The sequence below is a fragment of the Ixodes scapularis genome, unplaced genomic scaffold (assembly GCF_016920785.2).
Source record: "Ixodes scapularis isolate PalLabHiFi unplaced genomic scaffold, ASM1692078v2 PGA_scaffold0__279_contigs__length_252992795, whole genome shotgun sequence".
Classification (NCBI taxonomy): Eukaryota; Metazoa; Arthropoda; class Arachnida; order Ixodida; family Ixodidae; genus Ixodes; species Ixodes scapularis.
Window position 1 is genome coordinate 159624717 of NW_024609835.1, and position 27002 is coordinate 159651718.

The 27002-nt window shown below is 46.9% G+C and overlaps 1 protein-coding gene across 3 annotated transcripts in view; it reads left to right on the forward strand.

The window, feature by feature from the left end:
• Window positions 1–27002, forward strand: part of LOC115332900 (protein zwilch homolog) — a 60998-nt gene that overhangs the window by 20590 nt on the left and 13406 nt on the right. For all 3 annotated transcript variants that reach the window (XM_029995475.4, XM_040498822.2, XM_029995415.4), the window contains exons 10-14: window positions 1867–2019; window positions 5509–5588; window positions 21282–21438; window positions 22764–22929; window positions 23742–23840. In XM_029995475.4, coding sequence (XP_029851335.1) covers window positions 1867–2019; window positions 5509–5588; window positions 21282–21438; window positions 22764–22929; window positions 23742–23840 — 655 coding nt within the window. The remainder of the gene's footprint in view (window positions 1–1866; window positions 2020–5508; window positions 5589–21281; window positions 21439–22763; window positions 22930–23741; window positions 23841–27002) is intronic.

Genomic DNA, 27002 nt, shown 5'->3' on the forward strand with positions numbered 1-27002 from the left:
CCCTTGCCTCCTTTTGCGTTCGGATATCAAGAGATATACTAAGAGATTTTGCTATTTCAGGTACAAGAAGTGGGCCTCCCATGCTAACTTAGCGCCTGACCATGCACAGAAAAAGCGGTTTCTCTGCGCGGATCACTTTGCAAGGCCTGCATTTTCAAATGCAGACCCAAAAAAGAAAAATCGCCTGAAATGTGATGCCGTGCCTTCGGTTTGTGAATCGGATCCCCGACTCCAGCTTTTAGTACCATCAGGCAAGTTTCGATCGTTAATGTGCACTTGTTGAGGAAGGCACAAAAGTTGTGAGGTGCATGCGTGATGCACATAATAAATAGAAAAGCTCTTGTTTTTTTGCAGGTATTTAGAGTATCTTTGATTGTATTTCGTGCTGATAGGGTTTTGCAAATATATATTTATCTCTCGTGTTTTGCATTGTCCACTATATCTTCCTGCATTTTGTTGTGTTTACATATGATGTGAATTACTGTTCTAGATTTTTTGTACAAATGTGTGAAAATAATAAATCATGAATGAAATGTACATGCGTTCATCCTTGTCTCCGCCTCACGGCAGAAGCAGCTATATGAAGCTGTCTTGCTGTGATAAGCAACCAATCTAAATCAATGCTCCAGTGCATGTTGGAGCGGGAAGAGAAACGAAAATAAAGGGGTGGGGGCGGAGGGGGGGGGGGGGGGGGGGAGGGGGGCAAGCGGAGCGCGCGCGCGCGCCGTAAAGGACAACTTGCGCCATCTGTGGGAACGTGTATCGACTGAAGATAGCGTACGGACTCCCTTACCACCCTCTCCATCTATTACTTTCGTTCTCCTCTTCGTTCGCTCTTTTTCTTTTCTCCTCGCGCCTTCGCTCGTTCAGCCATCGGGGAGCGCGTTACAATAGCCAAAGCTACGGCTGCGCAGGCCTGAGGGCGTTGTATTGTGGGAGTCGCAGGCTGGACGATTGAACAAAGTGGATTAAGCAATGGCGGCGGACAACGGGCGTGGGGCCTCTACCTCAGAACTGTTGTTTGCGCTACCGACGAGTCTGTCTAGCTTTGAAAGAGAAGTCGCAATTAGGATTTATTTCGTACAACACGCCCGACCACAAAGCTGATTTGCATGAAGACGTCACCGAATCGTCGCCCTTTCTCCTGGCTGAAGACATCGCTCGTTTTATGAACACGAATCGGTAAGAGCTTGAAAAACTTGCAAATGTCAAGCACGATGTGCTTGACTTCTGCATTTTTCATGCGGCGTGTTACGTGCACATTTTTCGTCGCCTGTGCACTGCCAAAAAAACCAAGGGAAATAAAGGAAAAATGCAGTCGGTGTACCCACGAGACTTCCGGCAACTCTCTCCTTCTCTACATTTCTTCTTCCTCCCCAGTTTAGTATCAGTTTCAAGCAGTTGCATTGTTTTCTTTATTGAAAATATATGTGATGCCATAGCAAAATATTGATGAGGTAATCTTCTGACACCCTATTAATTAAATTGCATAACAAAAAATTAAAAAAATTTTTTTGAGAGGTATTAGTTTTCTTAATGACCAGTGCCCCTTTATGGAAATACCCGTTTAACGAAGAGGACGGAAGTCCCAGCCTATTCTCAATGGTCTGAATTCAGTGGTGCGACATTTTGTCTTCCACCTTTGCCACTAAATTTAGCGGGAAAGTGTGAGAAGGCATCTCCAGTATCTCGGTCATGGCAAAACAATGAAGGAGCAAACTCCCGCGCACATTTCGTGAGTAGTGTTGAATAGGATGTCGTGTAGGACGGCGGCAAAGTTAAACCGAACATGATTGCATTGTGTGGTGCCTTTAATCTCTACAGGCCAAGGGGAAGTAATTTTGTTTGCATATCTGACTCGCGCAGAGAGCCGGAAGGGGAGTTTCCGTGGGAAGTCTGGGACGCCTTTTCCGGACGTCGGATGGAACTCCTCTGACTTCGACCTGTACATCGAGACGGTGGTCATGGCCAAGCGCCAGGTGGTGGACTTTACCGACGAAATGTGGAATGTCTTGTCCGGTGAGAAACCCCGAATCGCACTTAACAAACCGGTTTTCTTTTCATACTTTGCATCTTTGAGTTTTGGCCTGCTTCTAAAAGGGATACGTAAATGGAATTTTCTTGCATTTCTGTCTTCATTGATGTTAGAGCTGTGGTGTTTGATCACTTTGAATGTAGTACGTCTTAGGGTTTGAAAGGTGGGAAATGATCTTGGATACAAGTTGAGCGATTATTGGCTTACGCCCGGCGAAGCAACATCGAATTGTTGCGCCTTGCGTCTTTCCTATGGAGTCACGTGACTTGAAATTTCTGCACACTCGTAGGAGCAGTTAGGTGTTGCTCTTACAAGATGGGTAGTTCACCCTTGCATGTTGTCCAAGCTTTTGATGATAAAAAAAAAATAAAAATATAGTTTACCCTGGAATTAGGGTTATTTGGGTTCGCACAGTGCAGTTTGTGGCACGAGATGGGGCATCCGAGTTTTGACAGCTATAGCTGCTATTCAGACAGCTTCGAAGATGACTAAATAAATAGTCTCGTTTGTCATTCCACTAATAGGCCATCAGTGGTCTGAACTGTGGCAGTGAATGTATCTGTAGTCGGTGACAGGATTGCAGCAGGAGGTATGCCTCCAGCACGTACTCATTGCCTTACCTCGGGCTATGGCTGCGTGTGCACCAAAGTGTTATCAAATACATAAAGCTCCCGCTGGAGGCAGAGCATCTACTGCATTCCTAACCTGTTACCAACTATAGCTGTCAATATATCTGCTCCGTCGGGGAATATAGCCGTCCATGCAAGGGATTGTGGGTGTCGTCCGTTGCTTGATCAAACATTGATCTTGCGACGATCCGTTGACAAAAGAAGACAAGAAATAATGGAAAGCCAAGTTATAGCTACCAGAGGGGATGTGTGCGTAAGTGCTCCATCGGTAAACTTGTCAGTGAAAGAACTTCACTACCTGCATTTTTGCCGATCCACCTTTCAGAATATTACAATGTTGGTGCAATAACCGGTTCTTCTTTGTTGTGGCTACTGAAGTTGTTGAACGTACCAAGAGTACCGAAACTCCAGAACTTTGTTTTGGAGCCGTGTCGCAGCTCTGCAAATGTGCGGGTGAATCGATGTGGCGGCATTTCTTGGGTGGTGTAGTCGCCTATTTGGATGTGCTGCCGACTAATGCCAGAAGCACTGAGGTTGCGCCGTGCGCTGGCACTGAGCTTTAGTTTGTGAGGGGGGTACCGAGTCAGGTTTTAGATCTAACAGGCGATTTTCTGAAACTTTTGATAGCACTTACTTCAGCTCAGCGCACATCTCTGTAATGTACAATTTTCAGATGCTTTGGCTCACTTGCTTTTGGCATTCAAGATTTTATTTTTCCAGAGCTGCCTGTCACCTTACCTTTCTGTATCCCATGATACAGTATAGACGACTTACAACGTAACCGCTTATAGTGCAGGACCGGGTATAACGCGGCTTTTTTAAACCACCGGTTCGCCTCCCATAGAACTCCATGTAATTACATACCGCTTAAAATGCAGGCGCGCGAAGGGAAATATTGGTTATAGTGCGGTTTCAGGAACAGCCCGCCGACCGCACCGAACCGACCGGTGCAGCGAGCACGCTTCCCTGTGCGACACTAGATAACGGCGCTAGCCGCAAGCGGCACTCGCGGGGCAAGGAGGTTGCTCGAAGAAGCGGGGAGAAGGGAAGAGAGAGGCTTCAGTTGCTATAGCGACGGAGGAACGCACGCATGTGTCGTTCACGTGCGTGCGTCCCTCCGCTGCGTTGGAAACAACCGCAACAACAGACCAATCGCAGGTCGAGAACTGGTCGCGCGCGTTGCATGCCGGTCGCGGACCGGCTTCTATCCGCAAACATGGCGTCGGTTGTGATCGTCGACGTAGACGGCGTGGTGGAAGCTCATCGTTCCGCGTAAAAGCGCTATCCTTGACTGTGAATTTTCGTTGTGTGTCGCTATGATAACCCAGCACGTACTAGAAGGGAAGATCCACCTACCCGTGCGGCGATGTCGTGGTGGCACTCTCAAGACGGCAGAAACGCCCGTGTCGTCGTATTTGTTTACTTTGACTACAGTGGTGCTTTCTAAGCATTTGTGTTTTCGAACATCGCCCAGATTTTTTATTTGGAGCATTTCATGCATGTCCTCAAATTGAAGGTATTACTGGCGCGTACCATATAAAGGGTGCGAATTTTCACGCGTTTTCATCGCCGGAGAAAAGTGATTAGGGTTAGCAATCCTGAACGCTCGCAACGTCTGTCCGCAACCCGCGACGCTGTTAAAAGGCTGTGCCAGGCAAAAGTCACTAATTTTTTTCAAAATGTGTGACACACTTGAGAGAGAAGTGTACCGGTCTGGTGAAATAAGGACTTTCCTTTTTAATGCTAATATGTTAAAATTAGGGATCTGTTTCAAGCTGGTAATCGGGGGGACATCAGGGTTTTCCAGCTCCGATTGCCATCAGTCGCTTTAAGGGAAGCACCTCCCATGGAATCCTCCTCTTCCTCAGGTGTCAACAAGAATCCCGACCATTCGAGGGACGGTCGTTTTCAATCAGATATTTAGCTATGGAATAAACCTATTAAGTTGTCCCAATCTGTTTGCGCGACTGACTGGCTCGGACGTTGTTCGTGAGAAAGGTAGACCACCAGCGAAATGGCCATGCTACCCGAGAGACCCTGCTGGGTGTCGACACTTAACAGAGCTCAAAGGGGGATTGATAGTGCATTTCACAAGCTGCGTGCAGCAAGGCCAAAGCTGTGTGGCGTGCGGAGGTGGTTTCACGTGCACAGCAGGGGGACGGAATTGTCCCTCCGAGGCCCCAACGCCTATTGTTGCTTTTCTTGAGCCAACCTTTGTAGAATGTCACGATGAGTTAGGCGCGCCCCGTTGGGCGGTTGGTTGAGAGCCGTGTAGCGTCCACAGTGCTGCACACAGCTTGCGAAATGAACTATAGGTCACTGTTGTCCCGAGGTAGGGTAGCTAGCGCGTGTGCACCGAAAACTCCGTGTGGCGTAAAAATAAATAGGTTGGTGATGTGGTTTTGGAATTCGGGTAGAAATTGGGTTTAACCCGAGTTTCCTGAAACATGTTCAAGATGTAAAAATCGGGTAAAATCGGGAAAACGAACAACCCTAACTATAATATGTGTATTGCGGCAAGCAAAGTGTCCTTCGTTTGTCCAGCACTTGAAACTAATATTTTTATTTTTCTAAGAATATCTGCTCCAAAAGGTGCTCCAAAACGGCTTAGGCCAATCACATCACTGTAAGTTCATCATTTGATATTTTTACACAAAAAATTCACCTAACTGCACCATTGTACTAAATCAAAGCATGATGGGTTGAGAAACCAACTTTTGCAGTCGGTTTAGAACGGGTTATACCTATTGGGTCGTAGTTTAAACCTCACACGGGATCTTGCAGAGTTGCCAAATTGTTTTGCTGAGGGCTGAAGCTGGCTGCCTTCCTTTTGTCCGTCCCCAGGCTGTTCCTCCTTCCAAGAGCTCAAGGACGGCCTGACCATGGTCTTCAGGGCAGTCCAGGCGGGAGAGAGCAGGCCATTGGTGAGCGGGACTGTCGCACTGTTGTTCCTGACTTATTGATGGATTAGACGAGACATAGATGTATCATTGGGAAAGCTGTTTGCGAGAGGAGGCAAACAATAATATATACTCACAACTACGTACATACAAACAAGGGTCAAAATTACAAGTTAACCCTTTCATGGTCACTGACGTACCCGTACGTCAGCGCGGGTGTGTCCCGCATGGTTGCTGATGTACATGTACGTCCGCGACTGCTCATTCAAAAATTCCCCTTCTGCATGAACGGGCGCGCTTGTGGGGACGTGCTGCCATCTCATAGGGTTGTAGGGAACTACGACCGCATATCTCCCGTCGTGTTTGTTTTGGAGGGGCTTTTGAAATTGCGAAACTGGACGCTCTGTGCACACAATAACTTTCGAGATGGCTGCGCGTGCCAGCTGCTCCGGAGGCAGCGGAGATTGGAGCGATGGCTCTTCGGATTCAGATTTTGAACCCTTCTCGCACTCTGAGTCGGATGACAGCTCGACATCCGACGAACAACTGCAAACCAGCTCAAAATCAAAGTCTGACACAGCCGCATCGTCTGCTGGACCGTCTTGGAAGCGGGAGCGTCAAAACGAAACCGACTGGAAAAAAGGTGAAGACTTCTCCCATCTATATTTTCATTTGATGCATCGCATTCCGGACTGCCTGCAGGCACTCTACTCCAGCCAGATGCGAAAGAAGAGATTATTTTAAACTACTTCGACGAGGGAGTTGTGTCTTTGATTGCAGACGAGACGAACGACTGCACACACCAGCTGATTGCGCTGCCCGACCTCGCACGGAAATCGCGACTGAAAGCATGGGTAGACATTGGTCTCGCTGAGATCTACTGCTTTCCGGCAGCTGTTCTGCTGATGGGGCTCGTCCGAAAAAATGCTGTGAGGGATTACTGGACCACCGACCCAATGACTGAGACCCCTTTTCTTTCAAGGCTTTTCTCAGTAAATCGCTTCTGCCTTTTGCTGAGAGTGCTTCATTTCAGTGCCAGCACTGATGCAGCAGATTAACTAAGAAAAATCAGGCCACTCATGGAGACACTTCAGGCAAAGTTAGCGAGTCTCCTGGTCCCATACCAAGATCTCTGTATCGATGAGTCGATGATGCCCTGGAGAGGACGTCTTTCATTTCGCCAGTACCTCCCTTCAAAAAGGCACCGTTTTGGAGTGAAGATGTTTGTTCTGTGCGACGTGATGACCGGATGCATCTTGAGGTTCATTGTGTATACCAAAGCTTCTGCGACAATGACGATGATGAAGGAGTTGGGATTTTCGGGCTCGGTTGTCCTCGAGTTGCTCAACCACTATCTCGGAAAGGGGCATTCTCTTTTTGTGGACAACTGGTACACCAGTCCGGCAATTTTCCAATACCTTTAAGGGAAGCAAACCAATGCTTGCGGTACAGTTCGACAGAACAGGAAGGGACTTTCCAAGTTAAAAAAAAAGATAAGAAGGGGAGAACTAGAGTCATTTTACATTGATGCACGTCTGGCACTGAAGTGGTGTGACAAAAGGGAAATGCATATGTTGTCCTCAGTGCATGGAGCTCATCTTGACGACACTGGCAAGGTGGACAGAAGAACAGGCACTCCAGAGAAAAAGCCAGCATGTGTACTCGAGTTTAACCAGAAGATGGTACTCGTGGACAAAGTAGACATGCAGCTAAGCTTCACTGAAAGCATCAGGAAGACGCTGAAGTGGTACAAGAAGTTTTTTTTTTCACCTTCTGGATATGTCCTTGTTGAATTCATTCGTTCTTCACTGTGAAAGGAGATCATGTTTGCCGAGTTGAGAAGAAGGGTCGTATACCAGCTCGTTGAGGAGCATCACACTGAGAGGTGGAAGAGTGGAAGGCCCAGTGGAGACATCCCAACGAGGCTGATAGCCCGACACTTGCTCGAAAGGGTGCCACAAACCTCGGCAAAAGGTAGCCGCACTCAACCAAGGTGCCACGTGTGTGCCAACACAGCTCTCAGACCGAAGCAAAGAAAGGACACAAGGTTCATGTGCGCCGCCTGTGACAAGGGTCTGTGTGTGGAACCCTGCTTCAAGGACTACCACACTTTGAAGAAGTACTAGAAAGTTGACAAATCAAAATTTTTAGTCCTTTTTGTTTTGTTCTACCTCGAGCGAGCGTGCCACAGATCTTTCGAAGTGTGTGTTACTATTTATTTTAAGTCTTACATTTTTTTATGCTACAATAAACTAGTGGATTCTCTTTGCTATCACATTGAGTAAAAAAAACCCGACCATGAAAGGGTTAAAGGGACACTGACAGGATATTTATGCTCGCCGAGGATTTTAGTTGTACGTGGCATATGAAAGCCTAACTGCCCAGAACAGAATTTGTGGCTCGAAATTCGGTTTCTTTCCGCCCGAATACTGCCATTCGAGAACTGGCCGGTTTGAGTCGCGCTCACTCTCTTTTTTGTGGTCAATGACCACTTTCTAAGGTTTAGACACAACCACCAAATTTAATCAAAGTTGTTGGTCATTGAAGGCACACACTTTATATTAAAAATAAAAAATAAAAAAAAATATGAAACCCATTTTTTGTGGGTTTTACCAATACAGTGTAGACCGCATATAACGTATGTCTCGGGAGTCGCGAAAATCCGCACTATAAGCGGTACCGCGCTATAACCAAAACATCAATTTTTCATGCCAAAATACATGCCATGAAACAACTTACCTTTGTAAAAGAATTTATTTTTATGTTAGATGAAAAATAAAGCTTAGTTTGAGGAAAGTCTTTATTTCACCAGGCTAGTACAGTTCTGTCTCAAGTGTGTCACACATTTTGAAAGAAATGAGCGGCTTTTGCCTGGCGCAGCCTTTTAACAGCGTCACGGGTTGCGGACGGACGTTGCGAGCGTTCAGGATTGCTAACCCTAATCACTTTTCTCCGGAGATGAAAACGCGTGAAAATTCGCATCCTTCATACGGTACGCGCCAATAATACCTTGAACTTGAGCAGACGCATGAAATGCGCCAAATAAGAAATCCGGGCGATGTTCGAGGACACAAATGCTTTGAAATCACCACTGTAGTCGAAGTAAACAAACACGACGACACGGCCGTTTCTGCCGTCTTGAGAGCGCCGCCACGACATCGCCGCACGAGTAGGTGGATCTTCCCTTCTAGTACTACGTGCTGGGTTATCACAGCGACACACAACGAAAATTCACAGTCAAGGATAGCGCTTTTACGCGGAACGATGAGATGAACGCCGTCTACGACGACGATCACAACCGACACCATGTTTACGGATAGAAGCAGCCGGCCCAGCCGTAAGCCGGCCCGCGACCGGAGAGGAGGAGGAGGAGGAGAAGCGTTGTAAGAGAGGTTGGGGGGGGGGGGGAATGGAGAGAGCATGCAACGCGCGCGAACACTTCTCCTCGACCTGCGATTGGTCTGTCGTTGCGGTTGTTTGTTTCTTTGTTTCCAACGCGTGCGTCCCTCCGTCGCTAAGGCAACTGAAGCCTCTCTCTTCGCTTCTGCCCGCTTTTTCGAGCAACATCCTTGCCCCACTAGTGCAGCGTGCGTCCCTCCGTCGCTAAGGCAACTGAAGCCTCTCTCTTCGCTTCTGCCCGCTTTTTCGAGCAACATCCTTGCCCCGCTAGTGCAGCGTGCGTCCCTCCGTCGCTAAGGCAACTGAAGCCTCTCTCTTCGCTTCTGCCCGCTTTTTCGAGCAACATCCTTGCCCCGCTAGTGCAGCGTGCGTCCCTCCGTCGCTAAGGCAACTGAAGCCTCTCTCTTCGCTTCTGCCCGCTTTTTCGAGCAACATCCTTGCCCCGCTAGTGCAGCGTGCGTCCCTCCGTCGCTAAGGCAACTGAAGCCTCTCTCTTCGCTTCTGCCCGCTTTTTCGAGCAACATCCTTGCCCCGCTAGTGCAGCGTGCGTCCCTCCGTCGCTAAGGCAACTGAAGCCTCTCTCTTCGCTTCTGCCCGCTTTTTCGAGCAACATCCTTGCCCCGCTAGTGCAGCGTGCGTCCCTCCGTCGCTAAGGCAACTGAAGCCTCTCTCTTCGCTTCTGCGTGCAGCGTGCGGCTCGCGCCGTCAGCGCCGTTATCTAGTGTCGCACAGGGAAGCGAGCTCGCTGCTCCGGTCGTCGGCGCGGTCGGCGGGCTCTGCCAAAAACCGCACTATAACCGGTATTTCCCTTCGCGCGCCTGCATTTTAAGCGGTTTGTAATTACATGGAGTTCTATGGGAGGTGAACCGGTGGTTTAAAAAAACCGCGTTATACCCGGTCCTGCACTATAAGCGGTTACGTTGTAAGTGGTCTATACTGTACGTTGATACAAAAAAAAGGGTTGCACAGAGAACCAAAAGCGTCGTTTCGCGTATCGTAGGGCTCGTGGTGACTACGATGGCAGCGGACAATGGGCGTGGAACCTCGACTTCAGAACTGTCGTTCGTGGTACCTGCGAATTCTGTGTTCCTTTGAAAGAGAAATTTTGAACCGATCAAAAGAATTGGTATTCATCCTGTATGACACGCCCAACCACCAAGCTGATTTGCACAAAGACGTCGCCGACCCGTCGCCCTCTTCCCGTGGTGACATCGCTCGCGCAAACATCAAGCATGAAGTGCGTACTTCAAGTTAAATATGCACGCGTACAATCTTCAGTAGGTGCGAATGTGGCCAGTGCGTGGGGCTGCCCAACTCTGACTTGGGAGTGCTTTTACTGAAGGAAAATCGGCAGCAAAACTTTCCAACCTGCAGTTGACCAGCTGCATTATTAGGGAGTCTTAGAATAGCGCACGCTAAAGCCTTGCGTACGCAAAAAATAGCGTCGTCGCCACTGCTCATGCTCCGAACGCAAACCAGGTTTTGCGCTTTGTGTGCGCAATTTTAGCGTGCGCTATTTCTCGGAAATAGTGTGCGTACGCAAAAAGTCTTTGCGCTTCTCCAAGGAGGATTCGTGATGAGAAGTTGGCTAAAGCCAAGACTAGCACAGTTAAAAAAATGGCGGCTTCCAGGATTATGTCGGCGGCTGCTTTGGCGGCGTCGTGAATGCGACGTGGGCGGCATCCTCACGACTGCGATTTTCAATGCGGGACGACATTGTACGTGGTTTGGCAACGACCCCCGGCAACTTGATGCTTGCGAAGCGCGAACATTTCTCGGTGATGGTATGATGTGCGAAGGTCAGTACGCGAGTCCTCTCTTGCCGAGGCGACGCAAGCGGACTCGACTTGTCAACCGCTTGCGTCGCATTCTCAAGTTTAAACAATTCTAAAATAGTACTCTGAACCAAAAAACTTGTTTTTTTTTCTAAAGTTACAGCATTTCGTGTGTGGAATAAAAATTGTGGCTGTATCTTGGTGGTGTTGCAAGCGCTAGCTGCTTGGGCTTTTGCGTCGCGGCAGAGAAACGCTATTCTAAAACTCTCTTGCGTCGCGTGCGCTAATACAAGCGCTAAATCTAGCGCTAGCGTGCGCTAAAATTGCGTACGTTATTCTAAAACTCCTTATTACTAACGAAGGTGTTTCCCTAGTGGCTCAATGGAAAGATGTCCGCTTCACACGCGGCGGAAGCGGGTTTGATCCCGTGTAGCCGTACGATTTTTGTTCTTTTTTTCAAACTTTTTTGCGAAATGACCGAATCTTCACGTGGTGAATGATGTTGATTGTGGCGAAGCTCTGGTGGTGCTGATGATACTGATTTTGTTCATAGGTAGTGCTGATGGTGCTGATTTTTTAAAATTTTTATTGCTAGCTAGTGCTGAGTTCCGGGTTGCATTTTGACTTCATTAGCCAATGCATGCGAAGTTTAGCCCGACTATATACGCATTTGACCGCAGCGCACTCTCCTGTATAGACGTTGAGTGTCTACATGCAGCGTTTCACCCATGACATCCTTAGCTCTTGAGTTACTACCACATCTCAGAGCCCCCTACTCGTCCCGCAGTCGTGGCCGAGTGGTTAAGGCGATGGACAAGAAATCCATTGGGGTCTCCCCGCACAGGTTCGAATCCTGTCGACTGCGCAAACATTTTTTCTTTTTTTTTAAGAAGACAGATGGGATGGCAATCGATGTGAGCACGGACGCCGGACAAGGCTAGACCCTAAGGACCCTAAAACAAATCTTGTGGACGAAACATCGCTGAACAAAATGGTATGAGATTTCCTTTTTGACGCCTGCAAACTCAATATAATCAACAGAGATGTGGAGAAATGTTGAGCAAGTGCGCTCGCACATATAATTGGAGATTCTGCAGGAGGCGAGGGGGAAGAGAACGACTACATGCTTTCGAGGACACGGGCCATTGCAAAAGAAAAGGGTCAAAGCTGGGGTGTCTGACTGCAAGAGAACTTTGTGCGTTTGGCTCGTGCAAAACAGCTAGCTTTGGCAGGGCTCAGGTGCTACTATGCACCACCTCGTTTGTGCCCTGGAGGCACAAAACACGTACCTAGTTCATGTGTGCAGCATCCCCGCAAATCAAAATGCAATACATCCTGTGCTTCCACTGCCTTTACCGTAATAGTTTTTTTATGCCTTGCTATTTGTGAGGCTCGACCTTTCTGTGTTCAACCTCCAGCAAATTGAATTCTCTGTCGCCAAGGCGTAATTCTTTCCTCGGTCGTCCTTTTATATAGTGATGACATTTGGGAAAAATGGAGCGTTGATGAAGGAAAGGAACACATGCCTCATAAATCCACTCGTAAAAACCAGGATGTGTAAGCAAAAACTGATTCCTGTTTCATGCTTTATGGTCTTGCATTCATAGAGCACGGAATAGGATTCAGTTGTCTTTTTTTTTTTATCTGAGAGCCGGTTAGTCCAGTGATTCTCAAACTGGGTTGCTAGATACTTTGGGGAACTCAGGGTACCTAGGATTTCTGGGTTCCTAGGTATCCTGGGCTCTGCAGAGTACCTGTGTTCAGAGAACAAATAAGGGTGCTTGGGGAGAACAGGGGATCCCCAGAGTACCCTTATGTGTTAGGGTGGCGATGTGGGATAGTCGGTTCATAGTACTGACTAAAGGGCAAACAGTGCGCAAAAAACAGGGACAAAGTAGAAGTGCAAACAGGACAGGCACTGACTCTCAAGTGAACTTTAATAAAAAATCGTTCAGCCTTTCCACTCTCGTGAAGAAGGAAGACCAGCGGAGCTGTACTCGATACACTGTGTGCTTCTTCTTCGTCGACGTCTGTTTTTCGCGCTGTTTCCCTACGATGAATTCCCACCAATGCGCCCAACTATCCATTCTTTTATTATAGCTGGAAAGGTTGCCGCCATCTACGAGCGACGGTGGAAACCATACTGGTTGTGTGCTTGCCGCCGTCGCTTAGAGATGGCGGTAGCTGTCCAGGCAGGTTTGTGTCGATATACACGAACACGATCCTGGGGAACCTAGCCCTTAACAACTCCACTGTAAAAAGAAAATCAGCAACACCAAACACATCATGACTTGTTCATCAACCCGTGTCTAAAAATGCAGTCTTTTTGCTGTTTAAGTTTGGCAACGTCTGACTGACGCATTTCGTACCTTCTTTTTTAATTGCATTGGCTTCTAAAATTCTATGCGGCAGATAGGTCACCCTATTCCTGCAGGAGCACCTAAGTGGGTTACAGACCTTTGATCTGCATTTGGTGCGCAACTCGCAGTGTGTCGTAGATTACCTCAGCACTGGTGCATTCACAGGTGTGGGTCTTCCAGAGGTGTTGAAGATCTCTTTTACTCCATCCCTCATAAGGCCATGTTTTTCTCGGTACGTGAATGTATTGAAAGAAATGGCGAGATAGGCTTCCAGAACGCTAGTGGCATGTGTACTGACGGTCTCTTTGAGTTGTTAAAGTTTTATTTGGAGCTAACGTTTATCCTATATGATGGCAAGTTTTCCATGCAGAGGGAAGGAATTTGTATAGGCTCGTGTGTGGCGCCTCTGCTTTGTGATTTTTTTTTTCTGGCCAAGTGCAATATGGCCATCTCTGACAATCTGGATGACGAGCGTGTTTTTAAAGTTTTTTGTTATGTCTATGATTTCTTGGTTTTGTCTAAAGTCTTAGAGTATGTCTGAGGCAAGCGTTATTAAGTCTGTTTTAGAAGTTTTCACAGAAACAAGTCGGATGGGCTCACATTCACTAATAAACTTCAGGATGGGGATTTTCTTCAATTTTCGGGTTTGAGATTGGAATTCACAGCTAAACATGTCTGCTGGTCTTATCACCCACGTTCGAAGAAGGGTCTTCTCCCTGTTGATTCGTTGCACTCCAAATTAGTAAAAAGAAGTATGGCTTCTTCAGGGGTTTCCCAAGGAATTGAAATTAGGGGGAAGTGTCTAAATTTTTAGGGGGAGGAGGGTTAATGGGGGGGGCATTGAGAATAGAGAAGTCGTTGCGAATTAAGGGGATGCCTTTAGAAAAACAAGAAGGGGTTTACACCCCCCTAGGGGGTGTGTAGGGAAATCATTGAGCTTCTTGCCCACAGGCCAACCTTGGAGAAGTCTGGACACCACCTTAAAATTGCAATTTTTGATAAAACAAACAAATTTTCCTATTTTTGTGTATTGTGGTTCCACAACTAATAGTGTATACTCCTGCAAATTTTTATTAGAATATCTGAAGTATTTACGGAGAAATAACACATTTTCGGTCAGCCAACGATGCAAAATCACGTGTTTTTGAAATGGGGAACTTGTTTTCTATTTTCAAACTGCTGTAGCTTTGTACCGGTATGCCCTAGAATGATGATCATACTCGTTTGAAAGAGTATTTCTTCACAGTTTCAGTATATTAAATATCTTTGCTCAAGAGTGAACTCTGTTTGGACAAGAACACCATAGAAGTCCAGCTTTCACGTAGAAGAGGCTATGCATATGGCCAAGAATCGAAAAGCCCACCCTGATTGAACACAAAACTGACTAAAACCAGCATTAATTTATAGAAAGTCACGTGGGTTTGTCTGCTTTGTATTTCAATGATGCTTGCCCCGCCCATACTTGCTGATGTTGGTTCGTGTATTGCAAGCCATACCCAATTCCTCACTCATTTCACAATAAATGTCCACATGCCGACAACAAAATGACTCAAAAAAAGCGTTTTAAGCTTGGACTCACTCAGCAAAGCCATGCTGGAGATTGGGTGTAAGCAGAAGGCACCATCTACAGTATAGACCACTTACAACGTAACCGCTTATAGTGCAGGACCAGGTATAACGTGGCTTTTTTAAACCACCGGTTCACCTCCCATAGAACTTCATGTAATTACATACCGCTTAAAATGCAGGCGCGCGAAGGGAAATACCGGTTATAGTGCGGTTTTCGGAACAGCCCGGCGACCGCGCCAAATGACCGACGCAGAGAGCACGCTTCCCTGTGCGACACTAGATAATGGCGCGAGCCGCAAGCGGCACTTGCGGGCAAGGAGGTTGCTCGAAGAAGCGGGGAGAAGCGAAGAGAGAGGCTTCAGTTGCCATAGCGACGGAGGGACGCACGCACGTGTCGTTCACGTGCGTGCGTCCCTCCGCTGCGTTGGAAACGTTGGAAACAACCGCAACGACAGACCAATCACAAGTCGAGGAGAAGTGTTCGCGCGCGTTGCACGCCGGTCGCGGGCCGGCCGGCCGGCTGCTTCTATCCACAAACATGGCGTCGGTTTTGATCGTCGACGTAGACGGCGTGGTAGAAGCTCATCGTTCCGCGTAAAAGCGCTATCCTTGACTGTGAATTTTCGTTGTGCGTTGCTATGATAACCCAGCACGTACTAGAAGGGAAGATCCACCTGCTCGTGCGGCGATAATGTGGCGGCACTCTCAAGATGGCAGAAACGCCCGTGTCGTCGTGTTTGTTTGCTTCGACTACAGTGGTGCTTTCTAAGCATTTGTGTTTTCGAACATCGCCCGGATTTCTTATTTGGAGCATTTCATGCCTGTGCTCAAGTTGAAAATATTACTGGCGTGTACCGTATAAAGAATGCGAATTTTCACGCGTTTTCATCGCCGGAGAAAAGTGATTAGGGTTAGCAATCCTGAACGCTCGCGACAATCGTCCGTAACCCGCGACGCCGTTAAAAGGCTGTGCCAGGCAAAAGTCGCTCATTTCTTTCAAAATGTGCGACACACTTGAGAGAGAAGTGTACTAGTCTGGTGAAATAAAGACTTTCCTCAAACTAAAGCTTTATTTTTCATCTAACATAAAATAAATTCTTTTACAAAGGTAAGTTGTCTGATGGCATGCATTTTGGCCTGAAAAATTGATGTTTTGGTTATAGCGCGGTACCGCTTATAGTGCAGATTTTCGCGACTCCCGCGACATACATTATATGCGGTCTACACTGTATAATCGCGTTAAACTTTGCATGCATTGGCTCGACGTTTATAGACGAGAGGGCGCTGCGGTCAAATGCTCAAATGCGTATATAACCACGTTCCATACCACACATTCTCTTTCTGACATGGACCGTTGACTTAAGCAATGGAGATACGTTCCCACGGCTTCTAGCGGATCCAAGCAGATCTGCTAGATTTTAGAAGAACCACTGGCTCTGCATTTTACTGACCATAAGGCAGTAATAATAAAGTCAAAACGCAACCCGGAACTCAGCACTACCTATGAGCAATAAAAAAAAAAAAAAATCAGCACTATCAGAGGATTTATGAACAAAATCAGTATCATCAGCACCACCAGAGCTTCGCCGCAATCAACATCATACACCACGTGGAGATGCGGTCATTTTTATTTTGTTTGCCGGCCTGGCAATGGCAAGCACGTGCCGCTGGACTGTTCTTGTTTTTTTGTTTTTGTTTTCATATGCTCGACAGTTACATTTTGCATGCAGTTTTGGGGATCAGTTAGCGACGGAGCGAAGTGGCACAATTTCGGTTTCGATCAAACAGCCGTTGTCTCCGCTCGCGCGACAAAGCACACGAAACTGCAAGCCTGCTGAAGTTGCCCTCACGTGCATGTGAACGTGATTGCACAACAGAGGCACCAGTTGGGCCGCTTGCAATCTATTGTTTTACGTTTGCTTACTTTTGAAGAAAATCTGGCACGTCGGGAAGCAGTAAAACTGTGGCAAGCGGTTTTTCGTAATTACTCGGCAATGCCGACATCACCGTACACTTGTGGGATGTCTCAGCAGTAAAAACACAAGCAACGAGTTCCGTCACAACACGTCATATCAGAACACAACACAACACAAAGTGTCCTTCGTTCGTACAGCACTTAAACCAAATTTTTTTTTTTTTAATTTTTTAAAGAATATTTGTTTTAAAAACCACATTTGCTGCTCTGAAACACTATCTTGGCTGCTCCCAAAGCCACTTTTGCTGCTCCAAAACACTAGTTTTGGTTGCTCCAAAGGCGGCATTTGCTGCTCCAAAACACTGTTTTGGCTGCTCCGAAAGGTGCTCCAAAATGGCTTAGGCCAATCGCATCACTGTTATTGCCAAAAAGTAGGGTTTTGATGAGGAGAAAATGCCCCATTATGTGGAATGCTTTTCAAATTGACATTTTGCATAGAAAAAACACGGATTTTAAGGTAAAGAATAGATAGCCCCCCACCGTATGTTCTAGTTAAGGCTGGAGCTTAAAAATGCTCAATATTCTCCAGCAATTTTATACGATAGACTTCCCTGCCAAGGGAGGAGACTTGCATCAATAGCTGTGTACTTCCCCCTGTAGCCTATCGGAAAATAGCCCTACAGAGATGAAATTTCATGCAGTGCATTTAGGCAACGAGATGAATAGACCTTCCAAATTCCATCAATATTGAGCAACTGGTTTAAAAGTCGACACTTGAAGGTGGTGTCACCCCTTGACAATAGTTTTGACCGGCAGGTAGAACGCCTGACACCGGCAAGTTTCCCAACATCGGTTTTATTGAGCATTGCGGAAGCCTTGTTAAGCAAGCTAAAGGGAGCACCTCGTCCCTAGAGAGAAAGGTCAGCAAAAGACCGCTTCTCATTTCGTACACAGATTTAGCGTGGGACCTGAATTGGTTGCATAGGACGTGACGTCAATTTCCCCTGCTAAAATTAGCCGGGAATCTAAATTGGTGCATGGGTCATGTGACGTGAATTTTCCCGCCAAATTTAGCGGGGAACCAGAATTAGTGCATAGGACGTGACGTAAATTTTCCCACCAAAGTTAGAGGGGAAACTGAATTAGTGCACAGCCATGTGACATAAATTTTCTGCTAAATTTAGCGGGGAAACTGAATTGGTGCATAGTCATGTGACAAATATTCTGCTAAATTTAGTGGGGAAATTGAATTGGTGCATAGGACATGTGACTAATTTTCTGTTAAACTTAGCAGGGAAACTGAATTGGTGCATTGCCACGCGACATTAATTTCCCACTAAATTTAGTGGGGAAACTGAATCAGTGCATAGGCCATATGACATAAATTTTTCACTAAATTTTACTGGGAAACTGAATTGGTGCATAGTTCACACAACGTAAATTTTTCGCTAAAATTAGTGAGGAACTGAATTGGTGCCTGGGTCACGTGACATCAATTTTCCACTAAATTTAGTGGAGAAGAATATTCGAGGCCAGAATATACACAGCTGAAAATTTTGAGTAGTAGCTTAAAATAATGCTATCGTATTAAAACAAAATCAGCGACACAGAACACACCACGGGGTTGTCAATCAACATGAGTCTAAAGATGCAATCTTTTTGCTGCATAAATTCAGCGATGTCTGGCTGATGCATTTCATACCTTCTTTTTTAGAGGCAAAGCTCCTTAGGGTGTAGCCTTGTCCGGCGTCCGTGCTCACATCGATTACCATCCCATCCGTCTTCTTAAAAAAAGAAAAAATGTTTGCGCAGTCGACAGGATTCAAACCTCTGCGGGGAGACCCCAATGGATTTCTAGTCCACCGCCTTAACCACTCGGCCACGACTGCGGGATGGAGGTTGGAGCACTTTGAACGCATTTTTCTCCATTCCACTTTCTGCCATAAGTTTCACTTTAGGGAAACTATTGTTTGGTGGGACGGAGGGAAAGGCTCATTCATTGTTTTTTCATAACTGGATTTTTATGGGCAATGCAACTGCAGAATTGTTTTTTTGACTTTGTGGTTACCTTTTATAGAAGATGTTAAGATTTTGTCGACGGCATAAAAGGCAAAAAATCTATTTGGTTTTTCACCGTGATGCATAAACTAAATTACTTTTTGGTAGTTTTGTTTTCACACTTGTACTCTCCAGGCATTCTGCTGCAGATCTAGTGAAGAAACACGTTGGGTATTACATTAGTTTTCTAGAGATAGTTTTCCTAAACAAAGTCAGTGTGTTTCTGATAAAAATGACTATAATTTGTTTTACAATTCATGTTACAGATGAAACTTTGCACTGCATTCTGCCTCACAACCATACCTCGGCAAACCTCACTCATGAGGGCCCTCACTCACCCTCATCTTCACAGGTGAGGTGAGGGTGAGTGAGTTTATGAACCAGGAAAATTCATGAGTGTGAGGGTGAGCGAGGGCCATGAGGGCCGTGAGGGCCGTGAGGGCCGTGAGGGCGGTGAGGGCCGTGAGGGCGGTGAGGGCCATGAGGGCGGTGAGGGCGGTAAGGGGTATGAGGGCCATGAGTGCGTGAGGGGCGTGAGGGCGGTGAGTGGCGTGAGGGCCATGAGTGCGTGAGTGGTGTGAGGGCGGTGAGTGGCGTGAGGGGTGTGAGGGCCATGAGTGCGTGAGGGCAGTGAGTGGCGTGAGAGGCGTGAGGGCCGTGAGGGTGGTGAGCGCATGAGGTGGTGTGAGGGCCATGAGTGCGTAAGGGTGGTTCTGGTTCTGGTTCTGGTTTGAAATCAATTGTTTTTTGGAAATAAACTGTTTCAGAAAGGTGCATTAGTATTCTTTACGAGATTTAAATGCATAAAAACACGTTTATAACGCGTAATTATGTCTAAATAGTGCAAGAAAAATAAAATTTTATGATGACGATGGCAAATTGCAGCAATTGGTTGCTGCGTGCGATCGCGGGCGGCCCGTGTTGCTGGTGTTGCGACGTAAAGTTTCTGGGCGAAATTGTCCCATCTGAAGCTGGCCTGAGTGGCGTGACGGCCATCAGTGCGTGAGGGGCGTGAGGGCCACAAGGGCGGTGAGTGGCGTGAGGGCGGTGAGTGGTGTGAGGGCGGTGAGTGGCGTGAGGGCCGTGAGGGCGGTGAGGGCGGTGAGTGGCGTGAGGGCGGTGAGTGGCGTGAGGGCAGTGAGTGGCGTGAGGGCCGTGAGGGCGGCGAGGGGCGTGAGGGCCGTGAGGGGCGTGAGGGCGGTGAGGTTCGTGAGGGCCGTGAGGGCGGTGAGGGGCGTGAGGGCCGTGAGGGCCGTGAAGGCGGTGAGTGCCTGAGGGCTGTAAGGTTCAGTGAGGGTGAGTGAGGGGCTGAAGGTGAGTGTGTCTGTGAGGGCGAGGGTGAGCGAGGGCTGAAGGTGAGTGTAGCTGTGAGGGTGAGGGTGAGTGAGGGGCTTAGGTGAATGTGGCATTGAGGGTGAGGGTGAGTGAGGGCGACCTAAAATGCCGACCTCTGCTCACAACTGCTAGCATATACTGTAAATTTCATTCATAAAAGCCGAAGGCTCGAACGTTGACCCTTTTGGGTAGTGTCCCCCCTTAGGTAAAGTGTCTTTCCTGCTGCAGGACCGCTTTAATTGATGTCAGGCTTTTCTATAACACATAACTATTAGTGTTGTGCGAATATTCAAATTTTCGAATAGTAGTTTCGAATAGTCGCTATTCGATATTCGCTCCGAGGGCAGTTGTAATATTCGTGCTTTTCGAGGTGTTCGCAAACTCGCGGTCGCAAGTATGTTTACTGTCTAAAGACCAGAAAAAAACGATACCTAAAATCAAGAATATACTGACACATTCGGCAAAATGGTACAACTATTATGGTGGGAACTTTGAAATATACTCATTGTAATTATTTCATCAATTTTTTAATAACGGGCAAAAGAAACTGAGCAACGAACTCCAGAGACGCCGGCGCCATCTTCGCCAATCTTGGGGCCCTGGTTGCCAGCACTTTTTTCTCCCCACCGCCACGTCCAGATATAAGTTTAGAAAAACAAGTTTAGGATAAAAATAAATACCCTTAGAAATTTCTCATAACATGCATAATTGCTCAGAAACTTTTATTTCCGATAAAACTCTTAAACACGGTTTCAAAACATTTAAATTATTGTATTTCGAAGGAATATTATATTATTACAGCGACAAGGTGAGTGGATGACATCGACATTGTCAAAATGACGAAAGCTAAGTCGGTTGGCAAGATGGACTAACGACAGCGTGAGAGGTCGAGTTTGGAAGTATTTCTGTAAACTTCTTTCTAAAAACGGTCAAGTTTTTTGAATGGCAAGTATTCGATATTCGATTAGAAAATATTCGACCAAATCACTATTCACTTCGAATTCTATTCGAACTCAAAATCCACTATTTGCACAACCCTAATAACTATGTTATAGTAGATGTATGTGTATTATTCTTTAAAGGTTTTTGGCCCTCTGTACTGCTTTATTGCCTTAATTCCCGACACAGGAAAGGTTCCTTGCTTATCAACTAAGGGGGACTGGTGTTTTCCGAAAAAAAAAAAAGTTTGAGATCCTCTGGGTTACCCAATGTAAGAAAATAGTTTTATGGTTCCTTCTTATTGTATTGTAGAGGTTGTCGGTCGTCTGGGACTTGTGGGTGCCACAGTTGCCCCGTCTGTTTGCAGATTGTGCCCAAGAATGGGACCATGGTGGGCGGCATCCTGCGGGACATGAGCCAGCAGCTGCGGCCAGAGCCAGCCATGGCGGGCATCACGCCCATCCGCATGCTGGCCGAGATGGGACTCCAGAAGCTGCACAGGGACTACCTCAACATCTTCGTCGGTGAGGGGCCGTCGGGAATCGGGACATCTGGTACTGTATGTAGTAAAATAGCACTTGAACAATGTTCAAGGGACCTCAAGAAAAGGTTGGCTGAGGGGGAGGCATGGGCCTAAAGTGTGTCTTCTTTACGCATGGCCTAAAGAGGACACCTTGCGTGGATTTCGGTTTCAGCGTTTGAAGTTGTCTTTCGTCACAGCAGAATTGGAAAACCCTTCTCTCTCCTTATGGTGCGAGGAAAGAGAAGTCGTGTGTTACGTCGATGGGCGGCACTGCTTAACGCCGAAACAGGTGCCTAAGAGCTGCGCTCTAAAGAGAAGAAACACTCTTTCCAAGGAGTGGTTCCGCTCCGCGCTAGGCCTTACCAATGGGAAGCGGCATGCATTGAAAATGGCAAACGCACAGGTCCGCTTGTGCCTCTGCCCAGTGTGCACGGCCGTCGACACATCGAAAATAATTTATTCCTGACTAAATACTCTGCGTATGAAGGTAAAGCTTTGTGAGAACATTCCTAATGGGTTATAGAAGATGCAAATAATCTTTAAAAAAAAGTTTTTTGCTGGAGAATCTTGTAGATGTTTTTTCATGGTATTTTACTGTATGTCGGACACAATGGAAATTAAACAGTGCTCAAGGATGGGGATTGAGGAAAGAAAGATACAAGGACAAGCGGGTAATCTTTGACTTTAGGGGGTAGCTGGGAAAGTAGAGTGCCGTCAGCCCTCGACGACAGCTAGCTGTTGGGAAGGAACACTGGAAACCCAAGCTGGGCCCGATTCTGATTCAGCAGCGAGCTGGGCCAGATTCAGGAGGGAAAGTCGGGATTCCAGCTCTGTTGGGCAAGTTACTTTCGAATGCAATTAGAGTATTTTATAAGTCAAATCACATTCAAGTACAAATTCAATATTTTATATCTAATTCAAATTTGAATACACATTTAATCTTTTAATATTCAATCTTATTAAAATTGAATGTGTTAATATTCAATTTCTATTCGAACACAAATTAAATATTTAGCTGATTGGTAATTCGCAATTAAACAAGGTTTGTGGTTTAACCGCCGGTGACCAGCTGATAGAAATTTCCGTGGTCTCAGGTTCAGGCACTGGCAATGCCTTTGACGGTTCATCAGTTGTGCCATCGCTTCTGCGACCCGTTTCCAGAGCTGCTACCGTCCGAGCGATTCCCTCCGGTGTTTTTAAGACATGCCTTGTTGCCTTTTTGTGGACATTCCAATAAAGAACGGTAAACCCATCGGTCGGAAGTGCCCTCCAATCACCGAAGAAGTGGCGGCGTGCCATTCAACGGGCACGGGCGGTTGCGCGCAGGTCTGGAGCTGGCCAGCCAAGACCAGCTGTTGCCCTTCTTCTTGGGTCCCGGGGACCTTGCAGTGGCAGTGGCCGAGCTGATGAAGCTGCAGGGGGTTCTGGACATGGTGATGCTGTGCAAGACCTACCTGCACCTCCCCATACACTACCTCAGTGGATATGCCAGGTACGGGGGCAGTGCACCCACACACGTCCGTTGGGACAACGTTGCCGCCAGGTTTCAACCGTTGGTAACGTAGACCGATTCCACGGGCTGCTTTGCTAATCCGCCACCGCCGCCGTCACCGATAGTTTGAGAACAGCGGGGCGTCTCTTCCTGACTCCCGACCTCCAGCACGTGCTCGTTGCCTTTTGCCATACTTTTATTGTGCAAGCGTTATCGAAGGTGAGAAAATTGTGCCGGACATGGGACAAAGGAGGGACTGCTTCTGAGTCCTCATCCTGTCGGTGACCATAAGGACGGTGATTTTGACAAAAAACAATAAAGCCTCGGTGAACTTTCCTGTAGGTTGGTTTTTTGTGTGAGGGGATCCCACAGAGAATTAATGTTTAAGCCCTTGGAACAGCCGGTGGAGTGCTTGTTTTAGTCCTTTTTGGAGATCTAAAAATAACACTAGTAAAATGATGGTGCACATATTACTCTTTGTAAAAAATGATGATGGGGACAATGACAACCCGGGGATGCTGAGGGCTTGATCGGACTGGCTCGTTTAAGGAAGCCCAGCTTGAGTTGATGAAAGTGAAAGACGTTCCCCTGAGGCACCATCTCTAGCCTCGACATAATAAGGCTTTTTTTTTGTGGAATGCTGTACATTGCCAATTCTGAGCGGCTTGATTTTTGAAGCCTAGATTGCAGCCTACAGCAACACACCCTTTTTGCTTGGGCTTCCATACCTACCTATTTTTTGCCCGCTAGGTGGTCGTGACACACTTTTCTTGACTGTGCCTCTTTCTTGCTCTTCTGTTTTTTTCTGACAGAGAAGCGCTAAAGTATTTTAGCGACGCTGAGAGGGGAAATTACATTCACAAGTTCAAGTTCCCGGTTAAGGTGCCTGTGGTCAGGGTGGTTCTGGAAAAGTGAGTGTTTTTTACCAAGCTGTTTCGACTCTTTCACCCCCAATTTTGGAAGGCTATGAAATGATTGCGGCATCAAAGGGAACTAGAAAAGCGACGCGACTATTTACGGTGTGTCTGTGGCAAATGCAGGACTCCTAGCTGTTTATAGTCATGTAACGACAGTTGACTTTGGTGTACAAAATCTGCCCTGCAGCTTTGTCTCTCGTTGATTTATCTTTTTCGCTTTGCCTCTATGTGCATGGCAGAAAAGTCTTATGTGTTGGGTGATTCTCAAACTACAAAACGAAGGACGCGGACATCCGTCCGATTGTTTTGTTGTTTACAAACAATGTATTCATGATGTTGCTGTTTTTGAACTCATGTCCAGAGAGAAAAAAAGAGGAAGGAAAACTTAATGGCTCATAAATGAAGGAAAAGTAACTTGCTTCGAAACAAACTTGTTGAGGCTGGTAACCGGGTAGAGAATGAACCGTGGTGCTTTCTTGATCGCTGGAGCCGGTTCTCCTTAAGTCCCGACTGCTCTGGTCGTCTGAGGGTGACGAGTGGAAGGCTTTTCCTTGAGCTCGAGGTTCGCTAGTGTTCTCAAAATCCAAGGCTTGCCTTCCCCTTCCTTTTTCCGCAAGCCCTTCCTCTTCCTCCTCTTCTTCGCTTCCCTTCTGTAGCTCTTTAAGTGATTTTTTTTCTTCTTTGCGTCGATTTTCGTCGCTTTCCGTCTAAATCGTTACAGCATGCTTAGGAAAAGAGCTCGTGGATTGTCGTTGCTGACTTCTTTTAGACACATGCCTTCTACAACAACTGTTCACAGTGCTGCCACTTTACTTTGAGAGGAATGCATTGGCTTGACCGATGTGCAACGAGAGTTTCAGTTACGTCTGGCTCTTAGAGCTAGAAATTGTGCCTCTTTAATTTTTACATTCTTACATATCACTTTTTGGTATCTAAACAGTTACAACATGTAGCATTGAGCATGGGATTTTTGTGATTTAGCATATTGTCCGTGCATTTGAATCATTTGCCATGTACTACCACCGTAAAATACCAAGCATTCGCCCATTCCACAATAAGTTCCCGCCCTCTAATTTTGTAGCATTCGGAAGAAACACAAAGGATATACAGAAGTTCCTCGTTATAACGAAGTCAACGGGCTGGCAAGAAAATTTGATACAACTGGAAGTTCGATAAAAGCGAGGAGCCAAATGAACCGTGCCAGCAGCCTTGAAGCTGGACAGGAACACTGCGGAACACTCTGACTGCATATTTAATTAAACAAACCCTTGTTGTGAACATCTTACTGCAGCTTTACCGAGTGAAAAAATAATTAAGTGGAGTTTGCAGATAGTTTAATCCGGACATCAGTTCTCCTCAAACTGCTTCAGTCATCGCAAGAATAGTGTCACCGCCGCTGCACTCCACATTGTTTCGAAACAGCCGTAGGATTTTTCGCATCTCCGCAGTCGTCGGCGTTTCCCTAGGTGCCTTTCCAACGTCACTTTGTGTTTACCCTGGCTGCACGCAAGGTATACGATTGCAGCGTCCATGGAAGCAACAACTGGAATGTCCACATCAACAGGCACAAACGAATCAAAGTTGTCCTCTGTGGCTCTGCCAACATGTTTTCACACACTTCTGCAGAGATCGTTGCAGCTATGGAAATAGTGCGCTGGCTTGGCAAGCATGCTCGGGAGAGAAAATCTGATGTGCGCGAAGCAGTTGGGAATCTTTCACCTTCTCGTCGCGGGCACGCTTTCTACTGCATGAGAAAGTTCTCGAACCTGTCCAGTATGCCTTGCTTGTTTTGCGTAATGGTGGACAGTGTCAAACAGCCGATGCCAAAATGTCGAATTACCGTATTTACTCGCACAATGAACGCACTCGCGTAATGAACGCACCCCCCAAGTCGGCTCTCAAAATTTCGACTTTTTTTTTCCCTCGCGTAATAAACGCACCCCCAACTAGGACGTCAAAATTTTGACCCCCTCCCCCCACCCGCGCGAAATGAACGCACTTTTCTATCCTGGTGCAGCGAGGTCGCGAATGCATGGGCAGCGTGGGCGAAAAACACGCCTTACCAAACGCGTTAAAAAAAGTCGCAAAGATCCAACGGAAGCAAAAAAAAAAAACAAAGAAAAGCTTCTTTTTTTTTTTTTTTTTTTGCACAGCTTAGTTTGGACTTTGGGTTCGCGCGCCGCCGCGCGCAAGGAGAAGCGGAGCAGCGCTCTAAGCGAACAAAACAGCTTGCGAAAGGCGGCAAAAAGAAGAAAAAAAAAAACACACGGAACTAAGCGAAAACAAAAACAAAAAGGAACTTTTTTTTTATTATTATTATTTTTTTTTTTTCACAACGCAGTTTGGTTACGGGGGATCGCGCGCCGCGCGCAAGGAGGTAATAGGGAGTTTTCGTAGACCGCGCTACCCCCTCCGCTAAGCGTTCCGCAACGAAGAAGTCGCTACTGCGCCTGCGCGCCGATAGCCTTGACTGTGGAGTTCCCGCTATCGTAGCGGATTGCGGAGGGCCTTGCGGGACGGCGAAAACGATCTACGAAAACTCCCTAATAAAGAGGAGCGGAGAAGCCCTCTAAGCAAACGAAACAGCTTGCGAAAGGCGGCAAAAAAAAAAGAAAAAAAAACGCACGGAGCTGAGAAAAAAAAGAGCTTTTTTTTCTTTTTTGCACAGCGCAGTTTGGTTACGGGGGGGGTCGTGCATCGCGCGCCGCGCGCAAGGAGATAAGGAAGAGAAGCGGAGAGCCAACGCCTAAGCAAACAAAACAGCTTGCAAAAGGCGGCAAAAAAAACAACAAAAAAAAAAACGAAAAAACTAAAAAAAGAGAAGTTTTTTTTTTTTTTTTTTTTTTGCACTGCTTAGTTTGGTTACGGCATGGAGAATAGAAGGGTAGGAGAGGGCATGACGTCGGCCGCGTAGCCTCCGCAAGCCAGGCTCCCTTGACGCCTCGCCTTTCTCATTTTCCTCCTTACTCTCCTCACTTACCTTGCCAACGTGACCACATCACGTGACCGTAGCTCGCCTTCGTCTTGCTATGGGGTACTAGAATACACCACAGTCTAGACTTCGATCTGATAAAACCTACCGGACGGAGCGCGCGCAAGCCTGCAAGGAGTCCTTCTACAATCAACCATCCATCTCACACGTGACATGTCACGCGC